The sequence below is a fragment of the Ursus americanus genome, chromosome 28 (assembly GCF_024610735.1).
Source record: "Ursus americanus isolate L20-20 chromosome 28, mUrsAme1.1.p, whole genome shotgun sequence".
NCBI lineage: Eukaryota > Metazoa > Chordata > Mammalia > Carnivora > Ursidae > Ursus > Ursus americanus.
The window spans coordinates 4520190-4541553 of NC_142154.1; the positions used below are offsets into that span (position 1 = coordinate 4520190).

Genomic DNA, 21364 nt, shown 5'->3' on the forward strand with positions numbered 1-21364 from the left:
CTGAGATTGGCTGGGGCAAAGGCCAGGCCTGCGGTCCCCTGCTCCTGGCTGGCACTCCATCACCACCTCACCCCCTTCTATAAATAGCCCCCTGCTCACTGGCTGCCGAGCTGTTGGAGCAAGAGTTTCCATGAGGTCAGCTTCCCAGAGCAGCCTGCAGGCACCCAACACCCACACTTACCTCTCCTGAGGTCCTCTGGCCTGCTCGCCCCTGCAGGGGGCTGTCCCGGGTGCCGTGTCTCCGCCGGGCAGGGGGGGTGGGCACTTGGGCAGAGGCCTGAGGCGGGGCCTTCCCTGAGCTCTGGACCCCTGGTTCTGGAGCTTGGCTCAGGGAAGAATCGGGCTTGCTGTCGGAGGTGGGCTCCCCTTTGGGCTTCGGAGGGGCAAATCTCTTCCTGTTGAAAGGCCTAGTTGGCTGGGGGGCTGAGGACGTGGGCTGGCCAGGGGCAACGGGCCCCCTTTCACCCCCAGCCTCACTGGGTACCTTTCCTGAGGACATCTCTCCAGGTGCCCTGCCACTTGGGGTCTGGGACCCCTCGTCCCCCTTAGGCCTGCCCGCCCGGGTGCTTTCCAGATACATGTCCTTCAGGGAGAAATACACTTGCTGGTCTGGGCCGGGGCCGGGGCCTGGGGCCGGGGCCTTCTGGGCCTGCTCTTGAGTGCCCACAGCTGGAGCTGGCTTCCTGGCGCTCTCTGCTCCGGAGGACCCCGGGCCCCGTGCAGCCCTGCCTCTGGGCCGGGTCTGGACCTGCTCCATGTCTGTGGGCCCCTGTGTCCCAGGCCTGTCTGAACTAGGGGCACGGCTTTCCGAAGAATGTTGGCTTCGAGCTGCCTTCTCTAACTCTGGCTTCCGTAGACCTTGCTTAGGTTCCTCGTCTTTCTTTTTCTTCTTGGCCCCAAACTCCTTTTTGGGGGCTGGCTGAGGCCCCAGCTCCATGGCCTCACAGATGTACGTCAACAGGCCGTGCTCCCCATCCTCCCCGTTCTCAGGGGCAGCCTCGCCGTTGGTGGTCACCTCTCCAGGAGCAAAACTGTTGATGAGGCCCAAACCCGGGAGCTGGCCGGGCTCAGCCTCTTCCTCCTGCCACGCCGAGGGGTTCCCGTCCTTGGCCTCCCTCGCAGGGAGTGCAGGGACCGACGCCTCATCCCCGCTCAGCCGCCGTTTCCGCTGGAAGCGGTCCGGGCTGAGCTTGCGTAGGTCCGCGTCACCCACCACCTCCTTCCTAGGCTTCCAGCTCTGCTCAATCTCTCGCATCTTCGCCGCAGCCTTACGCTTCAGTTTGGCGAACCAGCGCTGGTGGATCTTGTACTCAGTCATAGTGCCGACCTCCAAGACCCCCGAGCAGGACACGATGCCCTTGGTGTTCTGGGCAGAGGCCTGGTAGATGGCCGCATCCTCCTCCTGACACCTAAATGCAGGAGCACAAGATGCGGACTCTCCTCTCCTGCGAGGGGGGAGGGGGGAGGGGGGAGTGGCCCCACCCCACCCGCGTGCTGCCCCGCCCCCCACGAGTCCCGCCCTGAGTGCCCCACCCCACCTCGACGCCACCACATCCAACACTCCCCATTACAGTGGGGGAAACTGAGGCTGGCGACAAGGAGGGAGCTGGCCCAGGTCATGCGTTCCAGGAGGGATTAGACTTGGGGCCCAGGAGAGCTCCCTTCAAAAGCAGGTGACCCACACAGCCCCTTGTGAAGTAAGGATGACACAGGAGCTTTTTTCAGTAGCTGACCTCATGGAAAATGTTTCTATGGGTTCGGGACCTCCTCTGGTTGCGCTTCACTCTCTGGGTGTCAGAAATCCTCCCACCCTGGCCTTAGGAGATCCCAGACCCTGGCAGGCAAACAGGCCACCAGCAGGTTCAACTCGAGAGCAGAGACCTGGCCTCCACCCCCAGGTCCCGCCGGGCCATCAGCGTCCAGCTGAGCCCATCTCTGACAGGGCCACAGGACGCTCAGGAGCGGAGAGAGCGGGGCGGCCACTTTCCCTCACCTGTAGAGATGTAGCGTGTGGCGGTTTCCCTGGTGAGTGATCTCATACTTCGGCAAACCACAGTAGCGGTCCAGCTCTATGTCATCCTTGTACCAGGTCACCTCTGGCTCTGGGTATCCTAAGAAGGAAGCGGGAGACTGGGTTGCAGGAAGACCAGTTCCAAAATAGTAGAAGGAAAGAACAGGATGCCACGGCTTCCCCAGACCACCTGCCCCACTCGCTGGAAGGAAAGGGCTATCATCTGGCTCTGCTTATTTTTAGAAGCGAGTCCATGTCAAGGCTGAAAACCGTTCCCCTTCAGCAGCTAGAAGGCAAATATGGAGGAGAAACTTCCTTGCAGGGAACCAAGAAGCTTCCAGAAAGCCTTGGCTGGGAGTAATAAGCCTCCTTCCTGCACACTCCTTCAGGACACTGAAGTGTCCTATCTACATTCTCAACTGTGGTAACAGCTCTATCCTCAGAGGTCTTCCCCCAATACCCCAATACCAAGAGCCCTCCTTCTTTTATCCCAGGTTGCTGAGATGCTGGCATTATTTGCTGACACAGCTAAAATATCCATCCACCCAAACATCTATCCATCTATCCAACCATCCATCCCTCCATCCCTCCATCCATCCATCCATCATCCCTCCATCTACAATTCCCTACCCACTCATTCACTGCTGTGGGATGGACTGAGGTGTCTCCCCAGCCCCTTCTCTCTGGGGACTTGCAGCCCTGCCCACAAGGAGAGCTTCCGACTGTTAAAGTCACATGTCCCTGCCTCCGTCCCCACATGGCTGATGGGTCCAGTAATGGACACCCAATCAGCTAATCGAGTCCAGTTATTTGACCTAGGTTTCAGGAATCAGGACCTAGAGACAATCTACCCTTGGGCCTGGAACTATAACTTCAAAGGGCTGCAGCCCTGTTCTCCACGTGGACTGGACTGCAGAGAGAAGCAAAAATGAAGTTGATATTCTGGGCAGAACAAGAGATAGGAGACGGACGCACAGTCCCAACATCCTTCCAAAGACTGGCTCCACTCCTTGCCTGGGCACAGAGGAACCCCTACTTGTCAGTCCCACAGGCCCACCAGCCTTACCAGTGAATTCTGCTTCATTCCTTAAGCCGACTCCAAATGATCAGCACTGTGGATCAGAATTCAGAGACCCCAGCTCACATTTCCTCCAACATACATATCAAGTATGTGCGGAGTGCCAGAGAGGATTCTGCAGCTATAGCAGCCTGACGGGCAGGGTCTCTGCTCTCAGGGAACCCACAGTAAAGTAGAAAAGGTAAGTCAGGGGACATCCGCTCCGCCTACCCCGCTGTCTACGGACCCACTGCCCACACGGCTCTCCGAAGCTGTCCTCACTGGACCCCATCTCCTCTTGCCTCACCAAGATGTCTCTCCGACAATCATTCCTGCTCTCTCCTGCATCAGCAAACCGTTCCCCTCTGTCATATCACCGCCATTGGCACACAAGCCTGCTGTAGGAGTGTCACAGGAAAGTTCTCTGCAGGTGCTGTCTGCGCTGTCTCCAACCCCTCCCCTCCCACCAGGCTTTTGTGTGCACGCAGCACCGAATGTGCCCGTGGAGGTCACTCACAACTCGCACGTCGCCAAATCTCCTGGCAATTCTTACGCCTCATCTTACTCAATCTGTCGGTGTTGACGCCCGCTTCCTGAGACCTTCTCCTCACTCCTTTGAGCACTCTTCCTGCGTCGCGGGCCACTCTTCCTAATGTCCTTCATTTGTCCCCCTCACCACAGGGGCCTGTGAGTGTGAGGTGCCCCAGGGCTCAGGCCCCGGAACTGCTTGCCACTCTCTATCCGTATAACCTCAGGACCTTATGCTGCCCTGTGGCCTTTAAAAATCTATATACTCATGACCCCCACATTTGTCTGTCCAGCCCAGACCTCCCCCCAGCTCCTGGTTCCGAGTTCTGACCGTGTGTCTGACACCTCCACTTGCAGATCTAACAGGTCTTGGACTTACCATGCCCTAGGCCAAGGTCCTCACGGCCCTCACCTCTCCAGGACGGTACCCACATAGCTCGGTACGTGACAACTTTATCCTTCTAAGTTGGTTCGGGCCCCAAATCTGGAGGTATTCTTTTATTCCTTTCTTTTTCTCATGTCCACTCCAGCAGACAATCCTATGGGCCCTCCCTTCAGAATACGTCCAGGACCTGATCACTTCTTGCCATTCCCCACCACCAACTAGTCCCCACCATCATCTCACGCCTCAATTTCTATAATAACCTCCCCGCTGACCTCACTACTCCCAATCTGGCTTCTGTGCAGCCCACTGTCCACACAGCAGCCAGAATGAGCCTTTTAAAGTCAAGTCAGGTCATGGCACTCCTCTGCTCCAAACACCGAGGAGCCCCTACTGAATGCAGGCCCTGCTGATGGGCCCTGCACCCCACTGCCTCATCTCCCACCACTCTTGGCCTTGCTCGCTGCCCCCTCCCCCAGCCACAGGGTCTGACTGGCTTGCTTCTAACGCACTGTGCGAGGGACACACCTTGATTCCCTCACTTTCTGTCCTCACGTTGCCTCCTCAGAGGGGCCTTCTCTCCCTCCCTGCATACAACAGAACCCTCCCGCCCGCGCCTCTGTCCCCTTCACCGTGTTTAGTGTATAGAACACACGGCCATCTGACATGTTATACACTGAGGAGTTTGTTACACGACATGCATCCTCTCCAACCCCCAGCGGAACATCGGTTCATGACTTATCTGTGTTATTCACTGCTGTGTCCCCAGTTCCTAGAATAGTGCCTGGTCTGGAACCAACACTCATTAAATATTTATAGATGAATACGCTAAGTGCTCAGGGTGCCGAGAAGGGAGCAACACTTCTGGCTAGGATACCAGGAAAGGCTTTATGGCGTGAGTGGCATTTGAACTGGCCAAGGGCGGGCAGAATTTCAGAAAAAGTAAAGTTCGGTGCCTGCACCCCCCCTTCACAGCACAAATTATGCTACTGTAGTGAACTGTGTCCTTGTCTGTCTCTCCTAGACCCACGTCCCACGTGGGCAGGAACCCTATCTTCTCTACTGCTATATCCCCAGCACCTAAGACAGTGCCTGGCACATAGTAGTTACTTAATGAAACCATGATGGATGAGTGAGTAAAGGAGTGAGTAGGGCGGTGAATGAACAAACAAGCAGGAGACAGATGGGGAGGGCACGCCTGACGTAGGAACCGTAACAGTAGAGCGTGGGGGTGGAAAGCAAAGGGCACGCTGGGGAACTGCGTACAGGAGCCGGGAGCAAGGGAAGCGAGGCTGCAGCTGAGTCAGCCAGAAACAAACTCTGGGCAGCCCTGACTGTAAAGCGAGCCCCATGTTTCCACTGTGAGCTAAAGCCCTGGGTTACATCACCGCGTGTGGCCAAGGCCAGCACAGGTGTCCTCACCATCCTGTGTGATGAGCTCATCTCTCCAAGGGCCCAGCTCAGAGCCTCCCGGCCCCATGACCTGCCCAGTAAGGCCTCAGTGTCCAGGGCATCGGAGTCCAGTCAAGCTGCGGCAAGGAAGGAGATGTTGAAGGGACCCCGCCACCCCAAGACTGAGGCCTCAACCCCCATGCCACTCTCTGATGCCTCTTGACAAAGTGGCGGGCAACCTGACCGCTCAGGGCTCTATGGCAACCGTGGGTTTTAGAAACACTTTTATTTGGACAGAAAACATCTCCTTGTGTCCTGGATAATATAAACTGTGTTCTAAGACACACAAAAGCAGGAAAGGTCCTTCCCTCGCAGCTGCACACACAGGCCTGCCCGTGCGTGTGTGCCCACAAGCAGGTGTGCACACTCGTTCAGCTCTGGCCAGGAGAGCCCACAGTGGTCCCGCAGCCTCTAGCTTTCCCCCCTTCCCCCTTCCCCCTTCCCCTTTCCCCCCAAGACCTCTGCTTCACAGCCAGCAGGCCTGAGTCTGGAACCCAGCTCGGAGACTTGCAGCCTTGTCCCAACCGTCCCCAGTTTGAGAAGCTCGGACGGAAGAGATCAATAATGATGAATATCAATGTAGAGTTTTTAAAGGGCTTTCAAATACACTTTTGTCTGGCCCTCCTCACGATCCTGTGAGGACAATTCTTAACACTTACTGAAGACTCACTATATGCCAGGTACTGAGCTGAATATTTTTCTTGTATTATGTAATCATCACAAAAATCCCACAAGGAATGTACTGTTATTAATCCCCAATTTAAAGAAGAGGAATTTGGGGCGCTTGGGTAGCTCAGTCGTTAAGTGTCTGCCTTCGGCTCAGGTCATGATCCCAGGGTCCTGGGACCGAGCCCCGTGTTGGGTTCCCTGCTCAGCTTGGAGCCTGCTTCTCCCTCTCCCTCTCCTGCTCCCCCTGCTTGTGCTCTCTCTATATATATCAAATAAATAAATAAAATCTTAAAAATAAAAAAAAAAGAAGAGGAATTCAAGGCCCATGAAATTAAGACTTCTGCCCCAAATCATCTAGCTAATGATATGCAGAAGACCCCAATTCAAATCCCTCTCTTCTATAAAACAGGCAGCCGGGGGTTTAATTTATGCTTCATACAAAAGGAAGATAAGGCTCTGGGAAGTGAAGTGAGTTAGCTAGAGTCACAAAGCACCTGGCTTCCTTTTTCCTTTTACCGATGCTTTTTCTGGTGAAGATTCTGGCACCAATAAGGAAGTTTCCATTCCCAACATTCATTATAGTAGACTTATTTCTCTAAGAAAGGTGTTTTTCAGGAACTTGGTTCTGTCTAAAGGCTCAGTCACTGTCCAGCGGCTTGCTGCTGCTTCCTCCTCCTGCCCCAACATCTATGTGCACATACACGCACACACCCCAACACGGAATCCACAAAGAGTTGAGGAGCGTGGGAATGCGGTCACCATGCTGGACAAAGATAGGCAAACTCAAGGAGGACAGTAGCATTCTGGCCAAAGGAGCCCCTGGGGGAGACAGCAGCCGGAAGGCTGAGTCAAGGCCTGCTATCCCCTGTTCACCCCGTCTAAGAGGCGAGAGCCTCAGGGTTGTGTATTCCTTTTCCAAAACCCCAAGGACTTCTCTCAGAGCTCAGCCAACAGGAGAACCGGCACAGACTCCTCTCCCTCATGTGGTCTAGGTTCTGACCCACCAGAAAGCATCACCTGCTCCTGGCAGGGCCCTGATGGGGCTGACTCATCACAGTCTAGCTTAAGGAATGTTACCAGCAGGGTGGGAGGAAGACAGACACATGTGGTCCTTTTATCTCCACAGACACAAGCTGGGATCACCACGCAAGTCTCACGTGGAGGCCAGTCTCAGCCATAGATCTATCTACCATCTACTTCTCCAGATAAGGAGACCCAGCTCCTGTTCCCTTTGTTCTCTGATTTTTCTGCATCCCCTACCCCTTTCTTCCCCATACAGTCTGCATTCTCTCCTTGCTAACTGGAAATGGCTTATTGACGGTATACTGTGGTGATTGCAGAGACCTCCTCCTTAATCTACTCCATGAAACTCAGGTGACCTGAGAGTTTTTGTGTGGGGGGGGTAAGAAGAGGGGAGGAGGAAGTTAGGTACAACAGGGACTGAAGTAGGGATGTTAGTGATACCTAGAGCCCTGGAAATCTTACAGCCCCACGTGGGAGTGCTGTAGACCCGAGCATGGCGGGTCCTCCTGAGCAGAAAGAAGCCCGTGGCCCTGGTTGGCCATCATGAGACATGGGTGTTATCTCAACTGAGGGATAAAGGTTTGCTCCTTTGGGTTGGGCTTAAAACAGGGAAAAGCTTCATAATGACATTGGAGGTATTGAATAAAATGCCCCAAGATTCAGTAAGTCAGACTCCTGTCTGGCTTTTCCAACACTGCTCTCAGAGTCCGTGGCTATGAAGGGTAGAAAGGAAGAGGGAGAGAAGGGAGACCTGTGCCTGATGCCTGTCCCCTCAGGCGGCCCACGGCCCCAGCAGCAGCTGCAGCTGAAAGAAATAGGCATTTGGCAAATCGGTACTGAGCGCCTTCTTTGTGCTCGCTCCAGAGAGGACCGTGTGCCAGGTTTGCGCTCTATCCTCGCAGATCTTACAGTCCTCCTGGAGGAACAGAGAGACCAGACGCAGCTATAGAGATTTCCGTGAAGTGCTGGAGATGATGTCCTAGAGGATAAGCATTTGGGCTGGGCTTTGAAAGATGAGAAGGAATTTTCCAGCAAAGGATAGCCTTCTAGGTAAAAAGACAGAATGAGCACATCACCTGTTACCACTCTCCACTATGATTACTCTAAAGAGATTTTTTTAAATTAAAAGATATAAAACCACAGGGAAGGGGAGAACAGATGAGGCAAGCAATAGGAGGAACAGTAGTTTGAAAGTCGGATGGACAGTGGAAACAGGCTCAGCAGACCCAGGACAGCTGAACCCTAAGGTGGCAGTGGGGGAACTGAGAGCTACCCTTTGAACACTGGAAAATCCTCCAAAGGCATAATTGCTAGCAAATACTCGGGGGAAAGGAAAAGGAGGAGAGGTTATGAGTTGAGTGAAAAACCGTCAGATCTCTGGATCCCCTCACCCCCTCCATACCACTAGGTAACTCTCTTTCCCACCACCACCCCCGCCCCCATGGCCAAAGGTGAGGATGATTATCTGGAAAGGTAAAAGTTTACCCCGAGGGTAAGCCAGAACAGCCGATGGCATAACTACTCTATGGGAAACAGAAAAATGTAGTAACCGTATGCATAAAATAAATGCTCTCTGATGAGAGCCCACACAGCCCTACCCTCTGCATAGCTCCCAGAAAATCTTCACCCTCCAGATAAGACCTGAGAAGAGTATTCACTAGGGACTCTAGCTAGCCCACGATGAAGGAATTAAAGAAACTTACTTTGTCAGTTCCAACAGTGCCTGCCAGATCACCGTACAAGGAAGCCCCAAGTTTTCAGGCCCTTCCTGCTTGCTCAGAACTGACAACCAGCTTTTTGGTCTCCACTTTTAACCATTATCTGACTGCCAAAGATAGTCAGATGGGTGTCTGAGGAAAGCCTAGACATAGAAGATTAAGGACCAAACAATTAAATAAATTTTAAAAAAGCAAATTGGAAGGAACTCAAGCTATGCAGGGAGAAGAAAACTTTTAGAAAACTATCATTATTAGTTTCAGAGAGCTAAGAGAAGATATTATATTTATGAAGAACAGCATGCCACAGGAAAAAAAAATTTTTTAAAGGAGCTCTTAGAAATTAAAAACCCAGTGGAAAAGTGGAAAGATAACACTGAGAAAATCTCCTAGAAAGCAGAGCAAAAACACAAATAGATAAAAGGGGAAGAAAAGAAAAGAAGATAAGAGAATGAGTCCAGGGGAGTGGTTATCCACATAACAAGAGTTCCAGAAAGAAGGAGCAGAGGAAACAGCAGGAACAAACCAACATCAAAATAATCTCAAATTTCCCAGACTTAGAGGCCATCAGTTACCAGACTGAAAGAGTCCAAGCACGCCCCAGGATGAAAAGACACCCATATCAAGATACATCATTATGAAATATCAGAACATTCTTACACGCTTCGGGGGAGGGGGGGAACCAAAACAGTCTCCTGCAAAGAATGAGGAGTCAAACCGTCTTTCTGCTCTGAACACTAACATTGGGAGCAAGAAGACAATGCAGCATTGTCTTCAAAATTCTCAAGGACAATTATTTTCAACTTAGAATTCTATTATTCTATACCCAGCCAAACTCTCCATCAAGAGTAAAATAAAAAACCACCACCACCACCAACAACAACAACAACAAAAACCACACACACACAAAACCCCCCAAAAACAAAAAACAACCAAGAAAAACCATTTTCAGACAGAAGTTGTCTAACATTTACTTCCCACATACTCTGCATAGGAAGCTATGAAAATAAGAATGTAAATCAAGAGAAAGAAAACCGTGGACTATAAAAACCAGGAAATCCATCACAGGAGAGAGGTAAAGGGAATGTGTAGGATGATGGTAAAGGGAGGTCCCAGGATGCCGACCATGCCTCAGATGCAGAAAGCAACTAAATCACGCTGGGGCTGAAAGGCTCGGAGGAGAGACAGGGGGAGAGCTTGTCATCACAATGTCCCCTGTGGTCATACCATCTCTGGCAGAATGTCTTTTTCACATGATGACACTACTGAAGGACGTAGTTCAATAAAGCCAGAGAATAAACCAAGAAAAAGGACCATATGAGATCCAAGAAACTGAATAAAACCCAGGGGAAAGGCAAAGAGAAAGCCCAGGATAACAGCTGTGTATCTGGCCTAAAAGGCTACCAGTTCAGAGAGAAGAACAGAGATCTCCAAGTGAGATGTCTCCAAGGAAAGCAGCTAACAGGAGGACTGATGGCAGTGACCTTGTAGGAAACTGTAGTAAGAGGCTATTGGATGGGATAAGAAAATTTAGCAATAGATAGCAAAAATAAATAAATAAATAAATAAATAAATAAATAAATAAATAAATATTAAATGAAATATGAAAAAATTAAAGAAAATACTGACGAGCAAAAACAGGAGAAAGAAATATAATCATAGTATACTACAATCGTCAGTTATGAATAATATTGCCTGGAAATAAGGTAAAGAGTAAATTTTGATTTAAGCAAAAATTGTGATATAACTATATTGAGAAGATAAGTGAGGAGAACAGAGAAAACGAAGCTAGAGAGAGCTCGTTCCCTATCCACTGTAACAGGAAGACCAGCGAGCATGAAAACCCGAAGGCTCAAAAGTTAGCAAGAGTCACGTTATTACTCAGCACTGTGGAAATGTATACATGAAATAGCTAAATGTATCCAATAACAGCTTAAAGATTGCTTCTGGGAAGACAGATTGGCGGGAAAGCTGAACTGCTGTACTTTGATACATGCCTGTTAGTATGCTTTGAAGACTTACATCACGTGCATGTATTACTTTGATCAAATAAAAAGTAATTTCCTTTAAAAAGATGGATTAAGGACGTTCTAAAAAGGGAAAATAGCTTACGTAAAAGCACAGATTTGTGAAAGAGCCAGTTCTTCCAGGAAACGGTTAGTGCCGCAGTCACAACGCAGGCATAAGCAAGCAGCCTCAGATGCTACAGAGAGCAGAAGTAGGGTCTCCTTCTCACCAGCTTTGTAGACTTTGGCAAGTCACCTAACCTATTTTGGGTTCCTTCTCCGTAAAATCTGACTAATAATAACCCTTACTTCACCAGGTTTGGTAAGAATCCAATGACAATGGAAACAGATGAATGTTGCAAAATGTGTTATGCCTCACAGAGGTAAGGTGTACGGGCAGATGTCTGCGTCCCCTGGAACAGACAGCGTTCTCAGCCTGGAGCTCAGAGGGTTCTGGGTAAGGGTGAGAACTGCCTGGGGGAACCCAGTCCCAGAGAAGCTGTTTAGATGGCTGGGCGGACAGGTCCCCCAGAATCAGGGCATGTCACAGCTGGAAAACCACCAATGCCCTTGGTTTACTGGGGGGGTGGGGAATGGGCTCTCGGAGGGAAGCCTGACCTGGGCCCCTTGGTCTGATGGCTGCACGGCTGGGAGGGGCAGTCCTGCAGGCCCACAAGCAGGTCAGGCTTGTGCGACAGGAGGTCTGGAGGAGAGGCCATGCTCAGGGCCGGCTTTCCAGTACTCCCACTACACCACCCTCCCCTCCCAAGGAGTATCACTCTCCTTCCTGTTGTGTCAAATCCCACCATGGAGCTCAGTGAAATGCAAATAATAGTCATCTTCATTTCTAACACTTACATGGTACTAACTATATGCCAGGCACTATTCCAAATGCTTGCATTCGGTCTCACAATAACCCTCTGAGGTTCATGCTATTATCATCCATCCCCACTTTACAGATGAGGCACTGTGAGGTCATGCAAGGTTATGCAACCTCTTCCATATCACATAACTGGAAAGGGGACGAATCAGCAATCCAGCCAAGCGGTCTGTCTCCTGGGTCTGCAGTCAGAATCACTATACATCACAGTCTCTCAGGCTTGGCACTCGCAAGCCTCGAACCGCTCAACTCTAAAATGGGGATATTTAAGGGAGATGGCCTCAAAAACCTTTTTCAATTTTCTTTCCTTGCAACTGAGATCCATTAGTTGTATATATTTGCCCGAGGGAAAAGAATCTTTACTGAAGACGGGTTTTGAAGAAGAGCAGGGTGTGTGTGTGGCTCCAGAATGGAGGAGAAGGGACCCCAGCCACACAGGGAGACTAAACTGGACGGAAAGCTAAGGAAACGAATGTGAACTTGCACCATTTTGCTCACACAGCCAACCCCTTCCATGCCTGTCCCCATGGCCCCCTGGGACCCTCCTTTGTGCAGTGATCCTGGTGTGGATCATACAGACGGCTTCGTTACCTGTGACGATGCAGGTGAACTTGACGTCACTGTCCTCAGACACAGCCCGGGACTTGAGTGTGGTCTCGAATAGCGGCTGGGTCTCCTCTGTGAGTTGAGCAATGATGGAGCAGAAGGTGCTCCTAGGAGAGGGCAAAGAACTTTTCAGAGTGGCCTTCCCCCACCCACCAAGATATCTGGTATTGCCCGGTTTGGACTGGTGTTGTCCAAAGCAACTTAAGTCTTACCATATCCATCCATCATCCTGTGGCCATGGCTCCAGTACCTGAGCAAGTCTTTCTTCAAGGGAGTCAGATCTCTTGGCCAGGTTGGGGGCAGGGATGGTACAGAGGGGCGGAATGGAATCCTGATCCAGACCCATTACAATAGGCAGGCTTCTGACCATGGGCCAGGCTCCTCAGCATGCCAAACCACCAGCCCTGGGGTCCCCTTCCCATCCTTATTGGAGGGCCTTGCTTTACCCTCTACCATTTATCTCCAGGAAAGCTCGTGCATGGGGGTGGCACACACACAGATAGGTCCAGCCTCAGAGATAGAGACCCTAGCACAGCAGAGCTTCCGTTCATGCCAAAGAGGGAAAAGCCAGTCAGTTCTCAAGGATACACAGTTCAGGGGCCACTCCTAATGTCTGGGCTCCGAAGAAAAGACCCCAAATTTATGAGCATAAGACCATGGTAGACAAAGAATAAGCCAGCCAATGCCAGGGGTCTAGATCCAAAGGAAGACTCTAATTCGCAGGGGTATCAGAAAAGAGAGTCTGCTCTTGGATCCCTGGATACCACATGCTCAAGTGAATACATGGCCACCAGGCCTAAGACCAACCAGCACGGCTGCCAAACCATACACAGATCCAGCCCTACAAAAGCCAGGACTCTGAGTTCATTGTGACAGTCTGCCGCCCAGAATTCAAGGGCATTTGCAGCCTCACTGAGTCCAGCACGGACTCGCCGACACTGCTTAGCATGTAGTCCTCTCCTTCCTGGGCACAGGAAGCAAACCACCATGCCAAACCTCTCGTGGGCCAGCAGAGACACAATGCGTCCCTAGGCGTGAAGCGTAACCACACAGCCAGGTTGTCTGGTGCACAAGCCGTGCCCAGCCCTTCCCCCCTCCCCACTCACACAGCCCACTGTGAGCAGCAGTGAGGACTGTGAGGAGAGAAGTGAACAGAAGCAGGAGGGTCTGCCTTTCTCTGTGCCTCGGAGGAGGGGCGGGCACCCAGGCAATGCGTGTCTGCTTGAGCCCTCTCCACCAGGGGTCCGGGGCGGATCTGTGGGAGCGCAGCAACAAGGGGCTACAACCCTATGCTTTGTGGCGAGAGCTTCCACATTCAGCTCATCGTTTCTGGGCATGTCATTCTGGACTTGAGTTTGAGGAGAAAGGTTCTATCCCAGGAAGAGCGTCTGGAATCAGGGAAGACTTCTGGACCAACAGGGCTCCAGCCGTGGTGTCTCCACAGGAATGCAGATGCCTGGGCCTTCGGGGAGTTGGCAGGAGCCCTCCCTGACAAAGACTGCCCAGAAAGGGGACCCTAAACTCTCACACACCTGAACGCTTGAACTGGGTCTGCAACCAGGCTTCTAGGCCACTCCCTGTGACACTGTCGTCTAGAACTCCTCTCTCATACACGGCTTGTCCTTTTCCTCTCACCGACTCAGGAATAGAGGGTTCTTCAACTCCCTGACGCTCAGGAAGAGAACATGAAAATGTTTCTTGCTGGTCTTGCACTAAGAGCAAATTTCTGACCTTGGGGCATACCAAGTCCCAGCCACCAGCTGCCAGAAGAAACTGCCGGGCCAAGAGGAATTGGACTTCCGTGATGTTGCATCTAATTCAAAACATCCCTCATTCGGTCCTCCCTCCATAACCTGAACCCTATCTTACTCCTGACCACGAGCCGGGAGCCAATATTCAGCTTAGGCTTGTAAGGATGAAGCTGCTTGGACGAGTCTGAGGAAATAAGCTACTGGAAATGGGCTGCCGCGAGAAGACGGGGAAATTCTTGTTCAAGGAAAATTCGCAGAGGCCGTGCTCATGCTAGATAATCCAGCCACAGCTAGTTACTGACTTTGAGCGGGAAAGAACACTCATCTTCTCCAACTTCCCACGCTAGGGTCCTAAGCTACATTACAGAAAATGCTTGCATGGGAAAATCATACATGACTGTTCGAAGGCATGACTAGCCGAAAGCCCTCTCGGAGGTGGGTCTGGGGTGCATTCGGGGAGACAGGGAGAGTCCTGCATACGCTATCTACTGCCTGTCACCCACTTTCTGTCCCCCTCCTCCAGACCACTCTGATGGACTGTGAATGAGCTGCTTCCAGGGTCTTGGAAAGCCAGAAGTCCACACATCTGGAAATGGTCTGGTCCCACCCTGACACCTCCAAGGCTTTCCAACTCTGTGACTTCATAAGGATATCACAGCCTCATCGTGTGTTTCTGAGGAACACCAGAATCGCTGGCTTTCGTGGTGTTCAAAGGAACTTAACTCTGCTCTCAGGTTTGGTTCTTTGCCTTGCTTTAAATAAACACCGGAGGTCCTTTCTCTTTTAGCACTTAGCACTCCACTTAGAATTGGTTGTGATGCCTTCTCTTCCACCCCTGCAGACCCTGAACCAACCCAGAACAAAGGTTCCTCAGTGCTCTCTTATATCAAAGGGAACGGATATGGTAGGTCCTAATCATGCCTGTAGACATTATTAGCTATGTGGGGGGCCAGTTGGCTACTCAGGAATCCTTCTCTGTGTAAAGAAACTATAGGCAACTCTCCCCAAATCTACCAGAGTCTGGATGAGGCCCAAGTGGTGGGAGAGAGCCAGGAAATGTTCCCACTTTGATTATAAAAGTCAGCTCAGCCAGCGGTAAAAAGCTGTCCCCAGCTTGGGAGGCAAGAGGACAGGCATTCCATGGGTGCACCCCGACCCACCGTGGGTCTGCTCAGGTCCTGCCCTGCCTCTGAAGCAGAGTCAGAGAACAGGAATGCAGGAATATGCTAACGAGGTGTTCCCTGCCCTCAAAGAGTGCACAGTCCTGCGGCCGGGAGTGGAGAGAGCTGAAGGAGAGGGGAATGAGAGAAAGAGGTGGTAAAAGAACTTAGGGGACTGAGGGGGAAGCCATTTAGGGCAGGCACCACAGTCAGAAGATCGACCATAAGGTGTCCAACCTAGACATGGGATTACAAACACCGTGGAGACTTCGGATTGGGAAGTGGGTCCCATGCCTGGTGGCTCCTGTCCGGGCCCCGTGGTGCCTCTCCCGGGGGCACAGAGACATGGCAGCAGGCACCTCAGGAAGCCTTGCCTGTTTCTGGGTCCCCGGAAGCCTTTCAGTGGTCCATGCAGAAATCAATTCTGGTCCCTGTGAGACCCGTGCTCACAAGAGTGCCCTCTCACACTCCCCGCCCGCCACCCTCCAGCCCTCCCCTCACCCCATGCAGCCCCGTTAGTGCACAAGCTGTCACCCCGAGACCCTTCAATGCCCAGACCCAAGAAAAAAAAGCAGTCAGAGAAATGTAATGTAATGTGCGTTTACCTTCCAGAGCTGGGGTGAGACAACCGGTTGCTTGATAAGCTAAGCGAAAACAGCAAATGGAATCATTAGGCCCAAAAAGCAAGGAAAGGAGGCGAAACCAACAACATTCTGCAGAGTATTAATTGGCCACCATCTGGGGCCCAAGGCCTTTCTATTAAAAGGGACCAGCTGTCTTAGTTGGCCTGCTCCGGTTAGCAAGTGGCCTCACCACCAGACACCAGTGCATCTGAAACTGAGAGCTCGTTAAGTGCGGCAGAGTCCAGGGGGATGGTTAGGCAGGAAGGAGGCCCCTTGGGGCTGCGCTTTGAGAAAAATGTGTCCCAGGCACTTGGGTCACTGGCCCCCAGAGAGGGGCTCATGGCTGCCTGGCACGGCCCCCACCCCACAGCACATCAGCCTGGGGGCAGCTCCTGCTTCAACCCTCAGCCTTTTGGGGGAGAAGAGCCCCCATTCCTAGAAATCCGCTACCACGCTGGGAAGGACACAGGTGGCTTGGAGAACACCCATTAATAGGTTAAAGTATGGTTAAAGGGGCCACACAAGGCAAACTGGCTGGAAGAGAGAAGAGGAGGAGAAAAACAAAGCAGTTAATTCAGCAGGAGCCAGGAGGCACCCAGCTCGGTCAGACCAGCACAAAGCCCACTACGCCTACAGGCCCCGATCACCCCTCCTGCCCGGGGCAGCTCAAAGTGGACACTAGCTGCGGGCTGCACTGGCCACTGGGGGCTGAGGACCCACACAGCGACACCACCCCACTTGCTTCTCCCTCCACCTTTCCTAACACGAACACCTCATGGGAGTCTAGGACCACTGTCCCACAGCCCTTTGGGAGACCTTGGGGCCACCCCCTCCATACTGACCCCCTTCAGCTGGCCCTACTGGGATAGCTCTCCCTCTGTGACCAGCAACTCAGCCTGCTCTGCGGCCCTCGTGTCTACTTCTCCAACCACAAGAAAGCCTGTCCCTTTATAACCAAAACCCCAAACTCCTCCTCTGCCCCAAAACACGGCTTCCAGTCCAGGGCTCCTGGGTCCATGGCCACCTCCAGCCTCCTCCCAAACTCCAAACTGTAAATCTACTTCGGACTCCTCCCTCTCCTCCAGCTCCCAAGTCCCGCCGGTCAACAATTCTTGGCCCTTCTTTCTCCCTTTCTCGCTACTCCTGCTGTTGTGCCCTGATCTAGACCCCCATGGCTCCATATCTGATGACCACCTCAGCCCCCTCCTCCTTCACCCCCCCCATATCACACCACTTCCCTGAAAAAGATGCGACAATCTCCCCGCTGAGTCTCAACTCCTTAATTGGGCACTTAAGGTCCTCCCCGATCAGCTCACACCCCCACTACAACCATGGTTCTCTACTTCCCAACACCCACATTCCACTGGAACCAGACGTGCTCCTAACTGCCATGGACATGTCCACTCCTGGCCTCTGAGCCCATACTTCCGTCCTCCTGCTCGGAAGGCCCTCCCTCCTTCCTTCTGCTCACCTAACCCCTGTCCGCCCCGCCTTCAGACCTAGCTCTTTTTGTAGCTTTCCTACTCCCAGCATAGTGCTCAGCAGACAGCGGGCATTCAACAGATGTTTTATGGAAGGGAGAGAGAGAGAGAGAAAGAAGGAAGAGAGAGGGTATGCAAGAGCATCTTTCAAACAGGAAGGGTGGCCCCCAGAGGGAGCCGCTGCTCCAGAGAAGATGGGAAGAGCAAGGAAGCAGTTGCCTTTGCTCAGAGCTTTAAAAATCCTCTGGAGGCCGGTGGGCAGAACCTCGCATGGTTCCCAGACACTGACCAACTCCATCCTTTCCTGACCATGAACTTCCTTTGCCTTTCTCCTCGTAATTGAGAGAGTTCTCCTCTGTTGGGTCTGGATTTCTTCCCTGGGAAGGAGAGGGAGAGAATCAGCTCTCTAATTCCAAGAGGAAAATGACAGGTGCCACCTGCAAGTAGATAAGACCCTGAGCCGGGATAGCGACCCCACCCTGGCTCTCTCTAGAGCTGCTTATGCCACTCTGTCCCCTGTCCTGCTTCCTCTAGGCCTCACCCTTCCCCCATTAGCGAGGTCAGGAGGAGTCCTGTGCCATGGAGGCACCTTGTCTTCAGTGGGTGGGAGCTCTGCCTATGCCCTGCTGACCGGGCCAAAGCTGGGCTTAGGATCTCACCCAGGCAGGAGCACCTCCCTTTACTGACGGTGAGGGGGTCAGAATCTGAGGGTATCAAACGTTGGTGCAGAAAGGCCTAAAAGAGTTCTTAATGCCACCTTCATTGTACAGAATGGGAATTCAGGGCCCAGGAAGGAAAGGTCTCTTGGTAAAGCAGGAAAGTGAGCCTGGAGGGAGCCAGGACTGGCTGTGGAAGCCAGGGTCTCCCATTTGCCCATTCTTCCCATTCTCCATATATTCTGGGACATAAAAGGCCCTTGGAAAGTCCGAACCTGATGACTCAGTTTCCCTGAAAGCCTGAGAGAGCCTACCTGACCCAAGCAGGTATCATAGGTTCTGCAGCTCCTCTGAGCCCACGTGGGCCAGGGTCTCCAAGAAATGAGAGGGCAGGGACTTCTGAAACTTCTGAGTGTCACTCCACCCAACTGTAGTTCCTTACCCTACTCTAGTCCCCATGCCCCACCTTCCTACAGGGACGAGGTCCCAGAGGGTGGATGTGCTAGGGGGCTGGACCTACAGTTTGCTGGGACTATCTGCACGCTGGACCTCTGACCCCAGTGGGCACTGGAAATATCCTCGAGCTGACTACAGTCTGGAAACCACCTCAGGGCCGTGCAGTTAGGCGAGGGGAGATAGGCACAGGGAGCCAGGTTCCAGACCTGGGCCAAGGCTTCTGGTGGCTCAGCCCCCAGCCCAGCTGTCCATCAGCTCCCAGAGGCAGCCCATCATCACTGGGCCCCTGAGAATGATGCCTCGTGAGCTCCATGCAGAGAGGTAGACCCAGAAAATGTTGGAGCCAAGACTGAGTGGGAAAGAACTTGCCTCTTTAACCAGTGGCCCCTTTAACCAGTCAGGACTCTGGGATAGTCAGGGTTCATCTGGGCTGGAGCCAAGGACAGCTGGCAAAGTCCTCAAGGGACCCTCTTTCTCCTTCATCTCTTGGGCCCTCGTCCCATCCCCACAGGCAGTCAGGCTGTTGTGAGGGACAGAAGACTGCATGGTTGCCTGCTCTAACACAAGAGTCAGGCCTTGCTAGGGAACTGGGAATCATTTCCCCCTCTTTGGCCAGAGGCTTTTCCAGATGTGAGATAAATCTCGCCCTCCTTGTCCCTGAGGACCTGTGGGGGTCTGCAGCCAGCCGGCAAGGGCAAAACAGAGCCCCCTCTCCCACTGCCCCAGCCTTGCCTCCTCCAAGCCCCTGATGAAATGAGTGTCCTTCTAAGAGTATTTGCACTTAGGTGCAAGGGGACTTGGACCGGCTGCTTCCCCCCCACCTGCAGTTCTCCAGCTGGGACACTGCTTTGTGCTCATCAGGCAGGCAATTAAAAATCATCTACCACACGACTGCTCAGCCAGCTAGCTGTCTGCTCGCCAGCTTGTTCTCTCCCAGTCCAGATCCAGTGCCTGCCCCATTCTGCCTGGTTTTCAAGCCACCCCTGCTTCCCTCCCTCCATCGCTGCTTCTCGTCTGTGTGTTCTGCTGGTATTGACAAAGGCCAGATGCAGGAGGCAAAGCCCAGGCGAGTCGCTGTGACAAGTGTGAGACAAGTGTGAGGCTCCTACAAGGCAGTCAGCTTCACCGCAGACGGGAACAAATGCCCAAGGTTCATTCCAGTTTTTCCATAGAGCCAAGGGTTCGGAGGAAGGGGCATTCTTTCCTGGCAGCCAGGGGCCATGTCCAGTCTGACTCAGTCACTAACACCAGCCCTCAGCCCTGCCCCAGACATGTGACACCATTTGACGAGTTTTATGCAGAAACCGGTTCCGGTTACATTTGAACTTTTCCAACTCCAAGGTCAACAGAACTCAGCCAATTCACGAGGAAGTGCCTGGGACTTTTCCTGAATGTCCTTGATGCCTGTTTTTGTGCTGTTTTAGGAACGGAGGACAAGAGGTCCCCAGACAGCATCTCAAATGAGTGGCTGTTTTCCACATAACCTACAACGAGCCAGGGCTCTGGGGCTGGGACGCAACCACTATCCCAACAGCCAACCATCACAGTTCCCTTTGGAAAACAGGCTCCAGAGCTGGAGGGAAACGGAGCTGCCCAGAGGGGGCAGGAAATGCCCGTCTCTGTGGCAGTGCACGTGTGCCTGGGTGTCTGGGTGCCTCCGAGCGCCTAGGCCTCTCTGTTGACTATCTGTGCGTCTTATATCTGTGGGTAGTCTAGCTCCTAAGACAAGCAACCACACCTCTAATTCTTGGCAGAGAAGTACAGGGCTCAGCAGTTGGACCCCTCCCTTGGCATCCCACTCCCCCAAACTGGGCAGGGCACTTGGCTCCCTCAGAACCGCAAACTCTGATTCCTCGGACAGGGCCAACCAGCACCTCATCCCACCCCTGCACTTCACCAGCCCCCACAAAGATCCTGGGGAAGACCACAGCCCTGGGCCTAGAGGGAGAACCTTATTTGCACAGAAATAAGAACCTTATTTCTTTCTGGTGAACCCCCCCACCTCCACCGCCCCCTGAGCTAAGTAGCCCCCACTCGGGGTGGTGCCCCCCCAACGCCCCCACTCCCACTATGCCCCTACCCCGCCAATGCTCTGCCCCTCCCTTCCAGCCGGGGAGGAATTTCAGCCACTCTGGCTTTCCTTATCGCTCTCTGTGGAATCCGAGGCCAGGGAGTAGCTGAGTATGGGGTGAGGGAGCCGATGGGACCCGGGGACGGGAGCGAGGTACGGGAGATAAGGAAGGCCTTCAGGCCCCTGTGGAATCACCCCCGGAGTGGGCCCTTCTCTCTCTCGAGCCTCGCGTTGCCAGAGGCCCGAGGCCCCGCAGGCCCTGAGCGGTCAGGAGGAGCCGCGACGGCCCGAGGGCCACTGCGCCCAGCCACGGCCCGGGCCTCGGGAGGAGGGCGCCAGGGTGCCCTCGAGGGCGTCGCCATGGCCTCCGCCCGCCGCCCGGCCGGCCCCGAGGCGCGCCACTCACCTGGTCTCGGGCCTCACGCTGAGCAGGTAGCTGCGGCTGGCCGGGCTGGGGATCCACACCGGCCCGTCGTCCTCGCCGTCGCCCCCCGCCCCGGACCGCCCGCCCGCGCCCCAGCCGCGCCCCGGGACCCTGCGCGACCCCATCCCGCCGCCGGCCCCGCGCGCTCGCCAGGCCCCTGCCCCGCCGGCCGCCGCTCCCGCCCGCGGCTGACGCGCGCCCCTATTTATAGCCCTGCGGCCCGGCCGTCGTCACCTGCTGCTGTCCCTCCCCCGGCCCCGGCCGGCGAGCGCGGCCTCCGAGGCGCCGGGGGGCGCCGGGCCTCGCCCGAGAGGCCGACTCTGCTGCGCTCGTCCATTCCCGGCCCGCGGCCCGCTGCGCCCGCAGCCGCCCCGGCGTGGGGCCCAGGGCCTCGGGAGGCCTCCCGCTGTGCC

General features: G+C 53.6%; 1 protein-coding gene across 7 annotated transcripts in view; it reads right to left on the reverse strand.

Moving 5' to 3' along the window:
* ALPK3 (alpha kinase 3) overlaps nucleotides 1-21122 on the reverse strand; it is a 56807-nt gene extending 35685 nt beyond the window's left edge. For 3 of the 7 annotated variants that reach the window (XR_015722081.1, XM_087856617.1, XM_087856618.1), the window contains exons 1-5: nucleotides 20934-21118; nucleotides 15846-15884; nucleotides 12315-12436; nucleotides 1994-2111; nucleotides 182-1409 (exon numbers count right to left, since the gene is read on the reverse strand). Coding sequence is in view for 6 of the 7 variants with exons in the window: in XM_087856617.1 (XP_087712743.1) it covers nucleotides 182-1409; nucleotides 1994-2111; nucleotides 12315-12436; nucleotides 15846-15884; nucleotides 20934-21076 (1650 nt within the window). In the remaining variant the exon portion in view is untranslated. Of the gene's footprint in view, nucleotides 1-181; nucleotides 1410-1993; nucleotides 2112-12314; nucleotides 12437-15845; nucleotides 15885-17633; nucleotides 17722-20933 lie in introns of all 7 variants that reach the window. The other 4 variants (XM_045812987.2, XM_045812986.2, XM_087856616.1 and 1 more) reach the window with 4 other exon arrangements.
* Between the last annotated feature and the right edge of the window lie 242 nt (nucleotides 21123-21364).